Source organism: Pieris brassicae, chromosome 2 (genome assembly GCF_905147105.1).
Source record: "Pieris brassicae chromosome 2, ilPieBrab1.1, whole genome shotgun sequence".
In the NCBI taxonomy this organism is placed as follows: Eukaryota; Metazoa; Arthropoda; class Insecta; order Lepidoptera; family Pieridae; genus Pieris; species Pieris brassicae.
This window is the reverse complement of record NC_059666.1, coordinates 19,492,846-19,508,546: the sequence shown is the minus strand read 5'-3', so window position 1 is coordinate 19,508,546 and position 15,701 is coordinate 19,492,846. Positions and strand designations below refer to the sequence as shown.

At 30.5% G+C, this 15,701-nt stretch overlaps 1 protein-coding gene across 4 annotated transcripts; it reads left to right on the top strand.

Annotated features, from left to right (window-relative positions):
- The first annotated feature begins 3,435 nt into the window (after window positions 1-3,435).
- On the top strand, window positions 3,436-15,502 carry LOC123720523 (thymosin beta). Of its 4 annotated transcripts, XM_045677166.1 has the most exons (6): window positions 3,436-3,591; window positions 12,684-12,836; window positions 13,221-13,334; window positions 13,869-13,982; window positions 14,302-14,415; window positions 14,696-15,502. In XM_045677166.1, the coding sequence occupies exons 2-6, from the start codon at window positions 12,695-12,697 to the stop codon at window positions 14,833-14,835; spliced, it is 624 nt and encodes a 207-aa protein (XP_045533122.1). In that variant the 5' UTR covers window positions 3,436-3,591; window positions 12,684-12,694; the 3' UTR covers window positions 14,836-15,502. The 4 variants fall into 4 exon arrangements, with proteins under 4 accessions (XP_045533122.1, XP_045533123.1, XP_045533124.1 ...); XM_045677167.1 differs by lacking the exon at window positions 13,221-13,334; XM_045677168.1 differs by lacking the exon at window positions 14,302-14,415.
- The last annotated feature ends 199 nt before the right edge of the window (window positions 15,503-15,701 follow it).

Here is a 15,701-nt window from a genome sequence, read left to right as displayed (position 1 = left end):
ATTGCTATTCATAAATATATTCCTTACATTTTTAATATCGCTAAATCAGCCAAGCGGAGAATTTCTGAGGAAATAATGCAAATGATTTAACTGTCAATAAAAAACATTCTTGGTTTTATTATATTAATTACGCTTCTATAATTATTACGACTTTCCTAATTAAAACACCCACCTACTTCCTACCGAAAAGAGGATCTAATATTGTTATAATTTCTATTTCTATAAAAAAATATTTATAATACATTTATGTATATAGTTAATTTTACGGGAACAGATCGCGCGTGAAATGTAAATTAGTTAGAAATGTTTATACTTGTAATTAACACTAAGCATTAAAAAAATGGATATAGTAAAAAGAATATTAATAAAGAATTTTATTTCAGGCAGTTTATTTTTTATTTAAAAATTCCTTTTGTTAAGTAATAACTAGTTTATATTATACAGAATCCAGAACCGATGAATAAGTTATTCCAAACTAAAAACTAAAACATTTTTGAACCTTATATTTAATTCCTTGATTACCGACGAGGACCGTTATTGCCTGGTAAGACTGGTAAGTTTGTTAATATCTAATCTTTAAGAAACTAGTTTTAAAAGCAGCTCCTTATACCTTATTTTTTTTACATATATTGAGATAGGAATTCAGACGGGGCTTGGTTGCTGGTATAATTATAGTTATTACAAATAAAGGAATATGGTTAGGGAGTTTCCCAAGTTCTGTTTCAAAGAAAGTTTTACTAACGTTACGTGTATATAGTTACACGTGATAACTTATAGTTTACACGTGATTTTGCCCACACTAAGGGGCAAATTTTACTGTAGCCAAAGCATAATACTTTATTCATGACATAAATATGGTTGCGACAAAATTCATCAAGTGTTGTGGATTCATTACAATTACAATGTGGTAACATGGTGCATGTTTTTTTTCATAGTCAAATTTATATCTATACAAACATAAGAACTCAAATATGCATGAATGTATGAGTATGTGAATAGGTGAGTGTGCGCATAATAAACTGTTTGAGAGTGTAGCTGAGAGAGAGAGTTAGGTAATGTATGTGCTTAATTTCCCACCTTAAGGTAATTGAATTTTACCAATAAACGGGGACAACTAAAGCGCGTGATTTGCAGAATCTTGAAACATAATTTATTTTAATAAGTATAAATAAATCAGTGCCAGCTTCTTATTTATGAGCCGTACCGTTATCTGACGTTCTACGAAAATGAATTATTCTATTACGCTGAATATTATTTTTGGATTTGTTATGAGTTGAGTATATGAACTAATATGAGAAAATATAATATACCTCCAATTTGTATGAATATTTAAAAGAAGTGGAGTAGTACTAGCCAGAAATACTGAATCTACCTACAGGTGAAATAACTGGAAATCCAGGATCTACTGATGCAGTTGGGATGCACTTAAGATGTTTGTATGATTTTATTTTCTTTATGAGATAACTATTTATTAGTCTAGTATAAAATATATTTATAAGTGGTAAATTATATATTATGATGGTTTTTAGTTGGCAAGTGCGTAATCAACCCTTTGTGTCTGTCACCATATGCCATTCATTTGCTTTCTCCGCATGAGCAAGTTTCTCTTACGAAAATGGGGAAAAATGCATATATCGTTAATATTCAAAGGCATGACCAGGATTGTCAATCTCATGGTTAACTACTAGTCTCGTACTGCTTAGATTTCAATAAACCTACATCATTTTTGTAAAGTAAATCCTACTTAGAGATAGCTTTCTGCAATTCTTCTTAACAAAACTATAGAAGTTGTAAAGGAGGAGCAATTAATCTATAATACGTGCGTGATTAATCCTAAAAGGCTCTTAAAAGCCTCATTCATAGCTTAATAGTGGCATATCAGAGTAGCATTTGCAAACCCTGTTTTAAATGTTATTTTATGTCATAATAAATATTCAACTATGTAAATCGAGTAGGTAACTTAAGAGGATTTTTAAACACTACATAAAATATAAAATTTTATAAGGAAACAAGCCTTTGGGGCGGCCGTAATCGACCATGGACACCAAGCAAGAACCTATAATGGTAGCTAACACCGAGTGTGTTTACTTTATTTCTGAAAATATATTTGCTAATCGCCTTAAAAATATTTAGTACTAAGTTGTGAAAAATAAGAAGAAAAATTAATTTAAAACCGTTGTATTACTAATATTAACAAAATAAGCCCATACTTGTATCTTACACGCTAAACAAGTTTGCGGCGGGTATTTATCTGCGTGAAAACCGTGCCATAACCGCCTGCAACATTTAATTAGCACCGTTTTTATTAAAATGAGTAGACACAACACATTATATAACCATTTAATTTAATTAATTTTAGATGACAATATATATTTTAGATGATTCTGTAAGTATGTAATATCTTCTATCTTCTTCTACATATATCTTTATAGTTTCAAGAGATAACGTACTTGTTACTTGCTATAAACTCTGGCCGGAGGCGTGGCCGTGCAATATTCAGAGCTTTCATGATAAATTTTTGAGTATATTTTTATAGTACTTTAGAGTTTCTAACATTTTATAAAAAGATAACGAATGTAAGCTCTCTTTCAAAAATAGTTGGTGAATGAATTATCGTACTCAGAAATCATGTTTGTTAATCAACATGGTCCCTATTGATATAATGCAAGCTTAATTACATACAAATAATCTACCACGAGTAAGTAGTTCGATTCAGTAGAACCCATGTTTCTGACTAGAAACTATTGATTTGTTCAAACACTATCGTATAAAGATTTTATTATTAGTGTTTTATTGACATTTTTCATTGTTTATTCTTTAAAAATATGCCACGTATAAACTGATATATTGCCGGTGCTTGAACTAATAATAATACTTATTTGCAAGTATAACTAATTTTAGAAGCAACTTAGAATTTCTCTAAATTTATCGTGCAGTTAAACAGGGAAACAGGGAACCTTCGGAAGCGGGGAAGGTTAAGGTCGGCAAAAATCAATGTCGACCGCCGTACTACGCTTAGCATTTAGGCTTTAGGTACTAGTTCGTTGGATTTCTGCTTGTCTGCGTACATAGGCACCCTAGCCTATGTAGTTCTGACATTTATTATTTCTTATATGTGTATGATTATTATTTTTCTTACAATTTCTGGTATAAAATTAGATAGAATATTAGGTGACTTGTAACTGAGGTAACAGTTTATAATTGTTATTACGTATATGAGTGTTGAAATATGGGTTAAAAAATTGGGTATAATAGCTACGTTGGTATAATACAAGCACATGACGCTTGAAATATTAAGACTTAGGTATATATTACGCATTTTAGTGCATTGCTAACAGTAGCGTTGACAGTTGTGTATGGTTTTTATCATTCTTTGTGTTATACGGCGCTATCTTCCAATGTGTGCATGAATCATCGATACTGAAGTACATAAGCATAACTAGGTGCGTCGAACTGTCGTGTCTCCGCCGCACCGCGCCACCCCCGATTTATCGGCCCGCATACTACTGCTGTGTTTCGAGACAGACAGACAGTCGCATTTGGACCGGCAAGCGAAGTGATCGTGATTTTTCTACCTAACCAAATAAATAGGTAAGTCTTTATATCCATATTTTATTTAATTTCTTAAAGTACTGGTATATAAATTTATTTTCTTTTAATTATGTAAAAACAAAGTTTCACAATCACAAATTTATAATATTCTTTAAAACTTTATTGAGTATTTTAATAATTTTCTCCACAATACGTAAGCTGGTTCAATATGTACGTTGTTTTGTGTCAATTAACGGAACTTATTTTGCCGGGTGGGAGCGGTTGCATGACTTCATCTACACGTACGGTTTTTAAAACAATCTGTCGTTGTTGCGTGTTGCTGTTCGTTTTGTCCAGTGTATGCGTTTCGATAAGTCATCTATAAAACATTCCCTTCAGTATGAGTAATACGAGATGGCCGTGGATCGAGGTTTCTTGACGTTTAACTACTTATAAGTACCTACATAAAACATACTGAATAAATTACTAGCAAGTTAAAATTCAGAATATCCTTTCAATAACCTTTTCGTTATTGAAAGTAGGTGTTTAGTTTAAAAGAAATGTATTTCCGTCAAAGCCAATTAAACAATCCGTGTTAGGGTGACTTTAGATTAGGGGGAACGTAGCACTGAGTGAGTCATAAAATCTTTTCAAATAGACATTTCCTAGAAGTAACTAAAATAATGTTACAAAAGATAATTAATATATCTAGATCTTTTACGGTTCGTATCCCATCGTACAAATTTATGTTAATAAATACAATTACTTCGTCGACTAATAGATGGTCATTCAACTCATCCGAAAAACATTTGTAGTTGGAAATTTCTTTCCAAGTTAAAAAGGACTAAAATGACTTAAAAGGATAAGTTCGATGTATCAGATCAGTCTAAAAATAGACATATGACTAACCCAAACACATGCTTGACACATCAAGCAGTTTTAAGCATAACTTAAATATAGAGAAACATCTCAAAATATCAGACAGCTAACGTACGTGAGTTTTTACTAATTAGTTATCAACCTACGTGACAAATTTGGAAAACTACATGTTTTTATTCTTTCTTAACAATGAATAAGACTTTGTCATCGATTAAAAATCGCTTAAGATATGCTATGTAGTTAAATTGTTTTGGTATAGCTTGGGCGAAATTGGAAAAAGTGTGTCCGTTATGGGCAGCTATAGTAATATACATATATATTTTATAGAAATAAACGAAGAAAATATTAAAGCCGCTTTCGCCAGTTTCACGCGTCATAGCGTTCTTAAGAGTGATCGCACGTGAAATCTATAATTGATAATTGCAACTATTGTTACTTCTTTCATGTATTGAATTTTACAATATTATTATTCTAATATTTAAAAACAAAGAATATTTACCTTTCAGTATGTTTAAAAATACCCATTTTTGTTAATTGGAATTTATTAAACTCTTTATAGCAATAACGCTTTTCTTCAGATATACTCAAAAATTACCACTTCAACCTAATTGTTTACTATATTTCATTTCAAAACTACATTGTTTTCATTTGACATTTGTTTTAAAACGTTGATTCAATATAATTTTCCTGTCCAAGCTATCAGTCAGTGGAATATGAATCAGAATCATAATAAGCATAACTGTACCTACTAACGGCCTCATTAGCACGTATTATAATCACATTGAAACGGTTAAAGGTTTTCTTATTTTATGGGTAGTAAAGTACTTTCAAAACCATTATCAATAATTATAATTTTAGTAATAAATATTTTTATAAAAGTATAAAATAACAGATATATCTCCTATTATGTGACCGTTATAATCTGCTCAGACAGGACAGTGGCCTGTGAAAGAGAACCTAAAGGGAAGAAAGGGATGCAAAAGCTCCCCGAATAGAATCGATTGAGAGCAAACAGCCCTAATGCCTAAGGGATACCGGTTTGCGGGGGTGCGTTGCGTACTACGGAACAATACTGTGAAAATAATTGCTTTCATTAAAATATTTCTGTATTAAACTATATGATACTTTATTACATTTGAATAATTAAATGTAATTTTCAAACACTTGTCTAGAACTTCTAATTTAAACTGTTTAACTTGATACCAAGATGAAACGCTAATTAGTATAATTAAATTAATTAAATATAAATGCATATTCATCATAAGTACAACGAACTTAGATTTAAAATGTAATCTTCGATTATCCTGAACTACATTAAGATAAATACACCCATAATTAATAAATATTTGTATACATGGTACCTTATGTTGAAATATCAACACAGTAGTACATTTCTGTAAAGACAAAAAGAAAAAACCCTACGGTATTTGAATAGATGGTAGGCACCATAAGCACATGCTATCTAAAGTCTAGATATACGTAATTCGAATATCCCTCGCAGACACCCCTTCGGTACTCCACTGTGGTCCTGCAGATCGATACGATGCATCGAGGGTACATTGATATAATATCAAACTGTGTTCTGTATTTTTTATAAAGGATATTAAAATGTATTTTAGCAGAAATTACGCTAACTTTATTAATTTGATATGAAGGAGAAAAATGGATTATTATTAATAACGGTTTCAGCATCTCCTTAATTAAATTGAACCATTAAACGAATATCATAAATTTACACAGAATTTTAAACTAATTAGCCCGTTATAAAGTTAAATAAATAATAAAAAGCTAGCTAACACGACACCAGCCATCCGTGGTGCTTACTGCTCTTGAAATCTTAATTACTAGCTCCGCTTGACGCTCCATAAAATTTAAGATGTAATTTTTGATTTGACGTTGCCTTACATCTTACGTCGCGCTAAAGATGGCACGGGCGGCGGGGTCAATGACATCGCGTTTGGCGCATTCTAATTCTATTAAAATCATTATTGAGTCACTTTAATGCATTGCATTGATATAAATTACAAGACAAGCCAAATATGCTTAAATACATTCGTTCTTTATTCATTTGGTAACTGTCATTATGATAGTTTTAATGAATTAAAGAATTATTTAAAGGATCTGAATAGTTCGTTATATTTGACTCTGATGTTAGTAGTTAATAATTATAATCATCTACGTATTGAACTCTTCATTCAAATATAATTTAAATAAAAAAACATACTATCCACAGAAATTCATTCAAGTCGTAAACTTTGCTGCCTCGAATAATGGCCTGGTTTGTGTTTAGGCCATGTTATTGACACTCGCAAAAGTATCGTTCCTATATCGTAGTATAGTTCCTATGTACCTAAAAGTTTGTTTGTGAACTTTATAACGATAGGGAATTAGTAATATATTAATATTATTAGTAAAAATATTAAGTCGTTGAGTGATGTCGACATTCTACTAATAATAACATCCAATATTAAACTAAATAACATTTTCTGTCAGGGACGGATTTCTTCTTAAATTCAATAGTAAATATTCTTTAATAGCATTCTTTGTTAATTGTAATTCTATCAGCGCAGATATTAACATGCATGTATCGTGCTTCGGAAGACGTTTACCTATTTGGTATTATTTCTTTTGTTATATCGAGACAATTCTCCTGTCCTTGCAAATGATGGATGATAAAATAATAATAATAATATAATAATTAAAATAATTAAATAATAAATAATAAAATAATTTGATGCGTCAAATCACACTTGGAATGTAATAGTGTGCCTTTTCTGTAAGTATATGATACCATACTAAATCAATTATGTGTATTGAATTAATTATGTTATTTATTGTGATAATTTTTGTGATTATCCGTCTTCTTTTATATATTTGAGAAACACGCATTTTTTAAATAAGCTGAAATTTCTGTTCTTCTGAGATATTTAAAGTTTAAACATTAATCTGATAATATATGCATCATATACGATGTATATCACGTCATGTAGTTAGATTAGAGTCTTATCTATTCCCTAAAGAAATTATCGATTGCTTATATTTGATAAACACGTAAGTTGTATTTGTCGCGAACATTGACTTAACGTTAAGAAAGACATTTTGCCTTTGTCTTTAAAATCACTTTCATTACAAAGAAGGAAGTAATCCTTTGTTTTCGACCTCCTTTCCAGTGCATTAAGAATAATACGATAGGATAATGATTAAGTTATTTATTAAACCCGTATAAGTGCGCTAAATTACTTATCCTGTTTCGAGTCATCGCACGTCCGCTTGTAATGAAGTCTTCAATTCCTGATATTTGATACAGACATGTGTTCAGCCACGAACCATTGCGTAAGGCTTTACTTGTAAAGATAATAAAATATCTAAACATTTATTGGTCTAGTAGTTAGAAATACATAACGTGTAAATATATACTCATCATCAGTGATCCCGTTTTAAAAATGTATGACTAGATATTTTCCCCGTATAATATCTTATTACTGTATTTACTAAGCTAGTCCGTTTTTGCATAAACACTATCTGTTGATAGTTGATAAATTAGTATGGCGTTTAAGTATTCGATAATGTCAAATGCGAGGTAGATTATCTTTCTTTCCAATAAATGGGTTCAAAAGTTCACAACCCTAACCAAATATGGAGAAAAGCTGCGTAGTAGGGTCACCTTGTTGACAGGCTAGCACAAGGCTGGCCGCCATTTTGGTCCTATCATGAGCTGGAATGTGTACTATTTATAGGCACAAGGTCGCGTGGAGATTTGCAGATGACTATAAAATAGAATGCAGTGGGAACTGAATATTTTGATAAATTTAGAATTCCATTCGAGATATTTAGTCTTCGTCAGATATCGAATAAATGTATTGTAATTATTATGTTTAGACTTTTTAATTGCAATGATATTTATGTCTTTTTTTTCGGTTGAAGTGGACGTTTGTTGGTTGAAGTTGAATCAATTTTTAAAGTATATCCCGTGATTATGGTAGTCTGTTTAAAATTTCATAGTAAAAGACTAGGATTCTAAATTAAGCTTTTTTGTCCAGAATTTAACGCACAGCTCCGACTCCACCAGAGTGTACCTACATAACGTATACATTTTATTGTATTTATTAACCAACACACATTTAAAAAGTTAATTTTTAACAAAAACATATGCGTTAGTTATCGCTTAATTATATTATCAAAAACTGTTAACTTGTTAACTTTTTTACATTAATATTATAATTAAGAATTATACAATCCCGATTAAATTAAAATCTGGATAATGAATATAACATTATACATTTTATCTAACGGTAACTCATTAGATTATCATTTTGGGAACAGTTAAAACTTTCATATTATGCTTTTAAATTTTCGAGTTCGCCCTTTTGTAACGCTTTAATTAGTGTATGTAAATCGTAATCTTCATTAGAAATTCCTTGGTTAAGCCGTTAATCTCGTCCTAGTCTGTTAAGCCTTCGCGGTGAAATTTTAATAACTTTCTACACAACTGGGCCCCACAGACTAAATGCTGACTCAGAGTTTACTGTGCGTAATTGATGCGAAGGGGTCTGCAAAAATAAAACCATTACAAACGCTACGAAGAACATCGTTGACTGCAAAATTTGTCCGCGATAGAAATGGATATATTTTTGTATAAGAAATTCTTGAAATTTATCACGGACTGAGAATGGTGAATAGTGAATCTTTTCTGTGTATGAAGAATCTTATTGTTCCATGCCCGTATTTAATATAAATACGGACATGGAACAATAAGCTATGATTCACTGATTGCGTATAAAATTTCAATTCCAATAAATATTTCGTATATACTGAGTCATGTTAAGGTTGTTTACCGTGAACAACTCATGAGACAATTAAATAGGACATAACAAATATTTCCGGTAACATTTCTTTAGTAAAATAAATTACCTTTATGCTTATTTTGTATCTATAGGCATCTATATCTTGTAATCTTATAACAAAATAAAGCAACCAAAAATGGTACGAATAAATACTTGTTTTAATTTGCAGTAAATCGTTTACTGGCGCCATAGTCGGCCCAAATAAACGATTACATAAAACGTCGTATTTCAGAATTTATCTGATAATATATAATCCGAATAAGGATATTGTCAATACTTTTACTTTTTGTAATTGACTTAACACACTAAAATTCTGAATAAAATACTATAACGATAAGTGAATATGGTTTTAATAGCACTTGGAATTTCAAATTATTGTCTTATAGGTTAGTTGTGTAACACTCTTCTTTCTATATTACTTTCATTATACATTCAACGTTAGTAATTTACCAAATTGGAATTTGGAAGATTTACTCTTTTTCATCATATCTACTACTCTGTGGCTTTAAAAATAAAATAGTTTCTTAGATGTGGACTGATATGTCTCACAAGTCACAAGTCTCTGCTTTTCTAATCGGATCTATGGCATGAACCTCTACGTTATAAAACGATCGTCATAAGCGAAGAATATAAACTCAACAAAGGTCCCTTATACTTACGCGTCCTTATACTGCAACCATATGGCCAGTTGTTAAACTTTTTTAATCTCACGATCAATTTCAAGTCGTACTTGTCTTACCGTTTACGGTTGTGGAAAGGCTGACATAACTGTTGTTGTACAATGCTTAATTTTTAGCGCAACATATGGTACATTGTAGTGTTTGCTTGACGACTTATTGTTTAGTGTTTGCATTATAATGACGTGGTTTCTTTGGGTTTATGAAATATATAGTACAGAGGAGGCCTAGTAATTTTCGTACTGGAACTGTCTGTACTATAACGATACTAAATTCTAACCAGGAGTGCTAATAAAATATAGTTGCAATTAAGTTTTAATTACTTATAACACACGCAAACTTTCAAGAATATTTGGTCACTACATATTTAAAGCAAGTGTGTAATGTATTTAAATACATTTTTCACTTCTTCTAAGTAGGTTACATGAACCTACCTAAATGTATTTTAATGATAAAAGGCACAGAATAAAAATGACACCCCAATGTTTTGTAATATTTATTTATGTACCAGATCAAATACTCGAAAGTAAACATACCTTTAATTTTAATTACATTATATTTGCCCTTCAAACAGTGTTTTCCGTGATAACTAAATGTAGTTCTGACATTATTTGGTTCAGGTTGATTAAAAACTTACGCAAAATTGGAAAGTGCCGTTTTTCTAGAGTTGTTAGATACACGCTATGATAAATTTACAAGTCCATAATAAATCCGGTTAATACTTTATTAAACTGAAACTACTTGGATTTGAATGAAAAATATGTTAGTTACTTTATATGTATGGACACACATATATTTTTTATAACTATGTGGTACTTAAAATATTATTATTTATTTAGGTGTATTTTGCAACATAGTACTTAACTGATACTCTTAGTTTTTGTTCATTAACGCATTTCCGTTGTATAAATGTCACATCCTTGTCAAGTTGTCCATATGTTGTCCATCAATATTTGTTATTCCGACATCTCAAATTAATTATACATTGTACTCTATATAGTGATATATTAACCCTGACAAGACTTTTATCTTGTAAATGTCATCATTCATTATACGTCTCAAAGATATAAAAGAAAGAAGATATATGGAAAAAGTGGGTATATTCAACCCTTATGTGTAGGTTAAATTACATAACATATTTAAATTGCATTCATTTTTTTATTACTATTTTTTATTGTTAAGTATTTTTTCACATTTTGGGTTATATTATAAACAAGCTGCCCCCACGAACTTCAGTTCGCCCAAATTTTACTTTAGGTTTCCCTTTCCAATTCTTCTCTGCATAAAAAAATCAGAGTTCAAAGAATAAATAAAGAAAATACAAGAATTAGTCTGACTTCTTCGTATTTTGATTTAGCAACATACCATGTTATCATATAACATACATAATAATTAAATATTCTTATATTTGTTGGCTTACTGAAAAATCGCCATAATACATATAACAAATAAATACTATTTTATTATTCTTTTCCAATTTTCATTTCATTACCAAGTAGAAAGTTAATTAATATAAACGCGACGATGTTCTGACGAAAGCGCAAAACAATATTTCTTACTTTTTGAAAGCAACGTGCCAACAACATGAATACCGAGCAATTTTGTCGATTCACATTTATAATAGCCATTATTTGCGTTTTTACATTTTTCACTAGACGAGTCCATTGACTGTCTGAATAAAACATGAATAGGTGATTATTTGTAAAACTGCGCCTCCCTTGTGTCTCCAAACAAAAGACTGTTACCGTGGTGGACCGGATGTATTATAACTTAGTATACATAGGCTTAACCAACAATGTCCGATGTACATTTTGTATTCAAGTCACTTGTGTCTCGACGGCGACTAATATTGTGAATTGGAAGTAATTTTTCACCTAGCTTAGTGAAATTTTAAAACAATTAAGTAGTTTTCTTCACGAATGCCAAAAGAAACGCAGTTCTTATATTGAAATTTCTTCATGTGTGTTATTTTGATTTTAGATATATTCTTCTGCCGCGAGTGTGCATTGCCCCTCAGTTTACAGTTATTTATGCAGAGTTGAACATTCTTAGCTAGATCGTAAATGTTAATTTCCTGAATAACATTATTATTTATTAGATGATGCTTTATGAAATAGTCCTAGTATATTGTCCAAAACACATTCTATAAAATGAAATAATATCTTTTTTCAAATATTTACTTACATCTGTTGTTGATTAAGAGGTAAAGAATAGCGGTTAGCGGAAAGTATTACAATAATTAGACAGATAAATTCAATAATAATAATTAGATTAAAAACTATACCTAATTTTTTTACGGTCTCGCTTTTTTAATGTTATTACAAGACATTTTATTTTTCCTTTAGAGTGGTTGAAGTTTCAATGCGCAATCCCCTCGAGCGTCGCCCTCGCTATTCGGAACCCTTCGCAAACCCAAAAGCATACTTAGTTATGTGCTATTTCACTTAATAATAGTTTTATATTCTAATATAGTGCTTAGTTATAACTTAAAGTAGGTACCTATGTTCCGTCAATCTTTCCATATATACGGTTTATTATTGTTGTTGCCATTGTTATATTCATTGATGAAACGTCTGTTTTTTTGTTGTTGAAGTTAATAGGTATTAATGAGGCGTAAATGTATTTACGCCTGACTTATCTGGCTAATGCACTGCGACTCTACGTAGAATGTAATCTAAAATTTAAAAGAGCATTATGAATTTAGGTATTTTGTACACATTCCAAACTAACAATACGTCGTATTGGTTCACAGATCTCAATAAAATGGCCTGCTCAGTCGACGCCCCATCCCTGAAGGACCTCCCCAAGGTCGCAACAGACCTCAAGAGCCAGCTAGAGGCTTTCAACCCCAGCTGCCTCAAGGACGTGGACACCAATGAGAAAATTGTCCTACCATCTGCAGAAGGTGCAGTTATTAAATTATGCCAAAAGAAATCGCAAATAGCAAAATTCTTTAATCAAAAAATTAGAACATAGATATATCTATGACAAGACACTTCTTATCCTCATATTAAAATAATGATTTTTACCTCGATTTAAATGGATTCGGAAACCAATTCTATATTTATATCTGTTTACTTTGGTGTGAAAATCTGATGTACTATTTATTTTAAAGTAGAAGTCACTTATAAAGTTACCACTTATAAAATACCTACCTATATATTTTTAAAATTTTGAGCTCATTAGAAAAGTATAATCATAACCATGGTCAGTATGGTCAAAGTGATTTATTCATTCAACAAAGAATTCGTATGCAGTCGAAATATAGGACAAGTACATTTTTAAACAGACGTCGCAAAAGAAAAGCAACATACAGCTCTACTTCAGGGAGTTGAACAATTTCAACCGTCCTTACTGAGGAAAACTGAAACGGTTGAGAAAAATGTACTCCCCAACGCGTTAGGTACTCAGTGCGTGAATACCTGCACTCAAAATAACAATCCATTAATCCAAAATAACTATCTGTGGAAAATAGCTGCTAATATTACAAAGTGGGGCCCGTAAAAGATTAATGCAATGTATTGTAAGACTTTTACGCCTTGTAATAAGGCAGCTATTTTCATTTGAACACGCTTCTATGATTGCAGAACTTATCTTAAGTGTCACAAGAGTTTTGTACCTAATAACAAAAAGTTTTCAAAATCAAAGTTTATCATACGTAAATTAATTTTTAATGTATGCAAGCACTTTCAATGTTTTCATTCGCATGAGTTTGAATGTTCGTTATTTTCCAATAACTATTATTGAAATAATTGGCTTTTGGAATCTGAATGTCACGTGTAATCGTTCAAAATAGCAACACCATTATGGTATTAATTATTTTTATCAGCGTGCACAGGCAATTTATGGAATTTGTAATTGCGAAAAGTCCCGAAAATCACTTAAAACCCCTTTTTTACTATGAGTATTTATAAATCATCATATTGATGCTTTGCAGATGTTGCCACTGAAAAAACTCAAAAGTCCCTATTTGATGGCATTGAAAAATTCGACGCTACAAGGCTGAAACATACTGAAACTAACGAAAAAAACCCACTGCCTGATAAAGATGGTATGAATTTATTTAATTATAAGTTGTAAAAAAACTGGACCGTTCTAATTTACAAACATTTCAATCAATTAAAACAAATAAACATTCTTATCATATATTTTTATCCTTTCATAATTATTAATAAATATGCTTTAATAATTAAACATTTTTGATAATAAAGTATTGCATTTTATAATTTCGTTATCGGTTGTTAATTATTTAAGTTTTCTGCTTCAGTTTGCATTGCACACATAAAATGCATCTGCACATCATTTTAATTTATATGTTATAAATTTTTTTGCCTGAGCTTACACTGCATTGCACGTTGCTTTATAAACAGTTGTAGCTGCCGAGAAAGCGCATCAGAATTTACTTGATGGGGTGGAACATTTCGACAAATCTCAGATGAAGCATACCACGACAGAAGAAAAGAATCTCCTGCCTCCAATTGAAGGTTGAATTCCAAGAGCTTTATTTTTATTTTGCGCATGCCTAATTTGGTTTTCTTATTTATATTTAGTATATAAATATATTTTTGTGTGTCAGGTCTTTTATGTTCTTACTATATTCTATTCATGCATTTGCAATGTACATTATAAATCGTACATTCGTTATCGCATACAAACAGTGATTTACAAACAATAATATATAAATATTTCAATAAGTGTATCATAAACTCTAACGGAATTTAAATTTTATAATAGGTTTTTAATATTATTTTTAAACTTTTACAGCAATTGAGGCCGAAAAGGAGAAAAATAAGTTTTTGAATGGTATTGAAAACTTCGACCCAACCAAGTTGAAACACACTGAAACCTGTGAGAAGAATCCTCTCCCCACTAAAGACACTATCGAACAGGAGAAGACAGCTTGAACTATCCTCTGTCGTATTTATTGCAACTATATCTCGCTAGTATCGCCGTATTTTTAGTAACGATAAGTTAAAAATAACGGAACCAGTATTCGAGACCCGCTTAAAATTGTGAATATTTCAGTCTTATAAAAAAATTTACCCCCAGTTATTTTGCGTATTCTAAAACTATCATAGATTTTTCCATGAGACTCGAACTGGTTTCCCATTAGGTTATAGGAACCGAAATTTTCTACGTCACTTTTAACGATATAAAATAAGTGTATTTTATGAGCATTTTGTTTATATCAAGACATTGTTAAGATCCTGTACTGATTTTGATTAATTATGACCACTTTACTTACTTTTTTTTTAAAAACTTATTTATTTACTAATTTCTCAAAAAGGTTGTTTGGCTTAATAAAAACAATAATTAGGAGTGTGATTGCCAAAACCAATTTGTGAAGAGGTTTAATGTGTATGGATTCTTTATAAAAAAATTGTACATCAATAGACCTTATTCAAAATTGTTCTATTGTTTTTTTATTCAGTAATGGCAAATAAATGCTCAACATGTAAGAATAGTAATTTTTTAATGTTTATATTTTTTGTGATGAAAAATATTTATAGTAATGATAATCAACAATTTTTCAATTTTATATAATGATGCCAATAAATAAATCAATCGAAATTTTGTATGTTTTACAGACGGTGCTTTTTATAAATATAGGTTTTAAAAAAGTGTCTGTCATTTTATGTCCCTAACAAAAAAATAAGATATCTAACTGAAATATAGAACTTTAAAGTAAAGTTACATATGTAGACGTTAATTCTTTCAGAAATTGAATTCGTTGCATTTACTCTACTCTAAGTACATATTACACCTATAT

Coding starts and splice junctions, on each gene's coding strand:
- LOC123720523 (XM_045677166.1), top strand. CDS start 12,695: ATGGCCTGCTCAGTCGACGCCCCATCCCTGAAGGACCTCCCCAAGGTC. Junction 12,837..13,220: donor TGTCCTACCATCTGCAGAAG/GTGCAGTTATTA, acceptor ATTTTTAAACAG/ACGTCGCAAAAGAAAAGCAA. Junction 13,983..14,301: donor CCCACTGCCTGATAAAGATG/GTATGAATTTAT, acceptor CTTTATAAACAG/TTGTAGCTGCCGAGAAAGCG.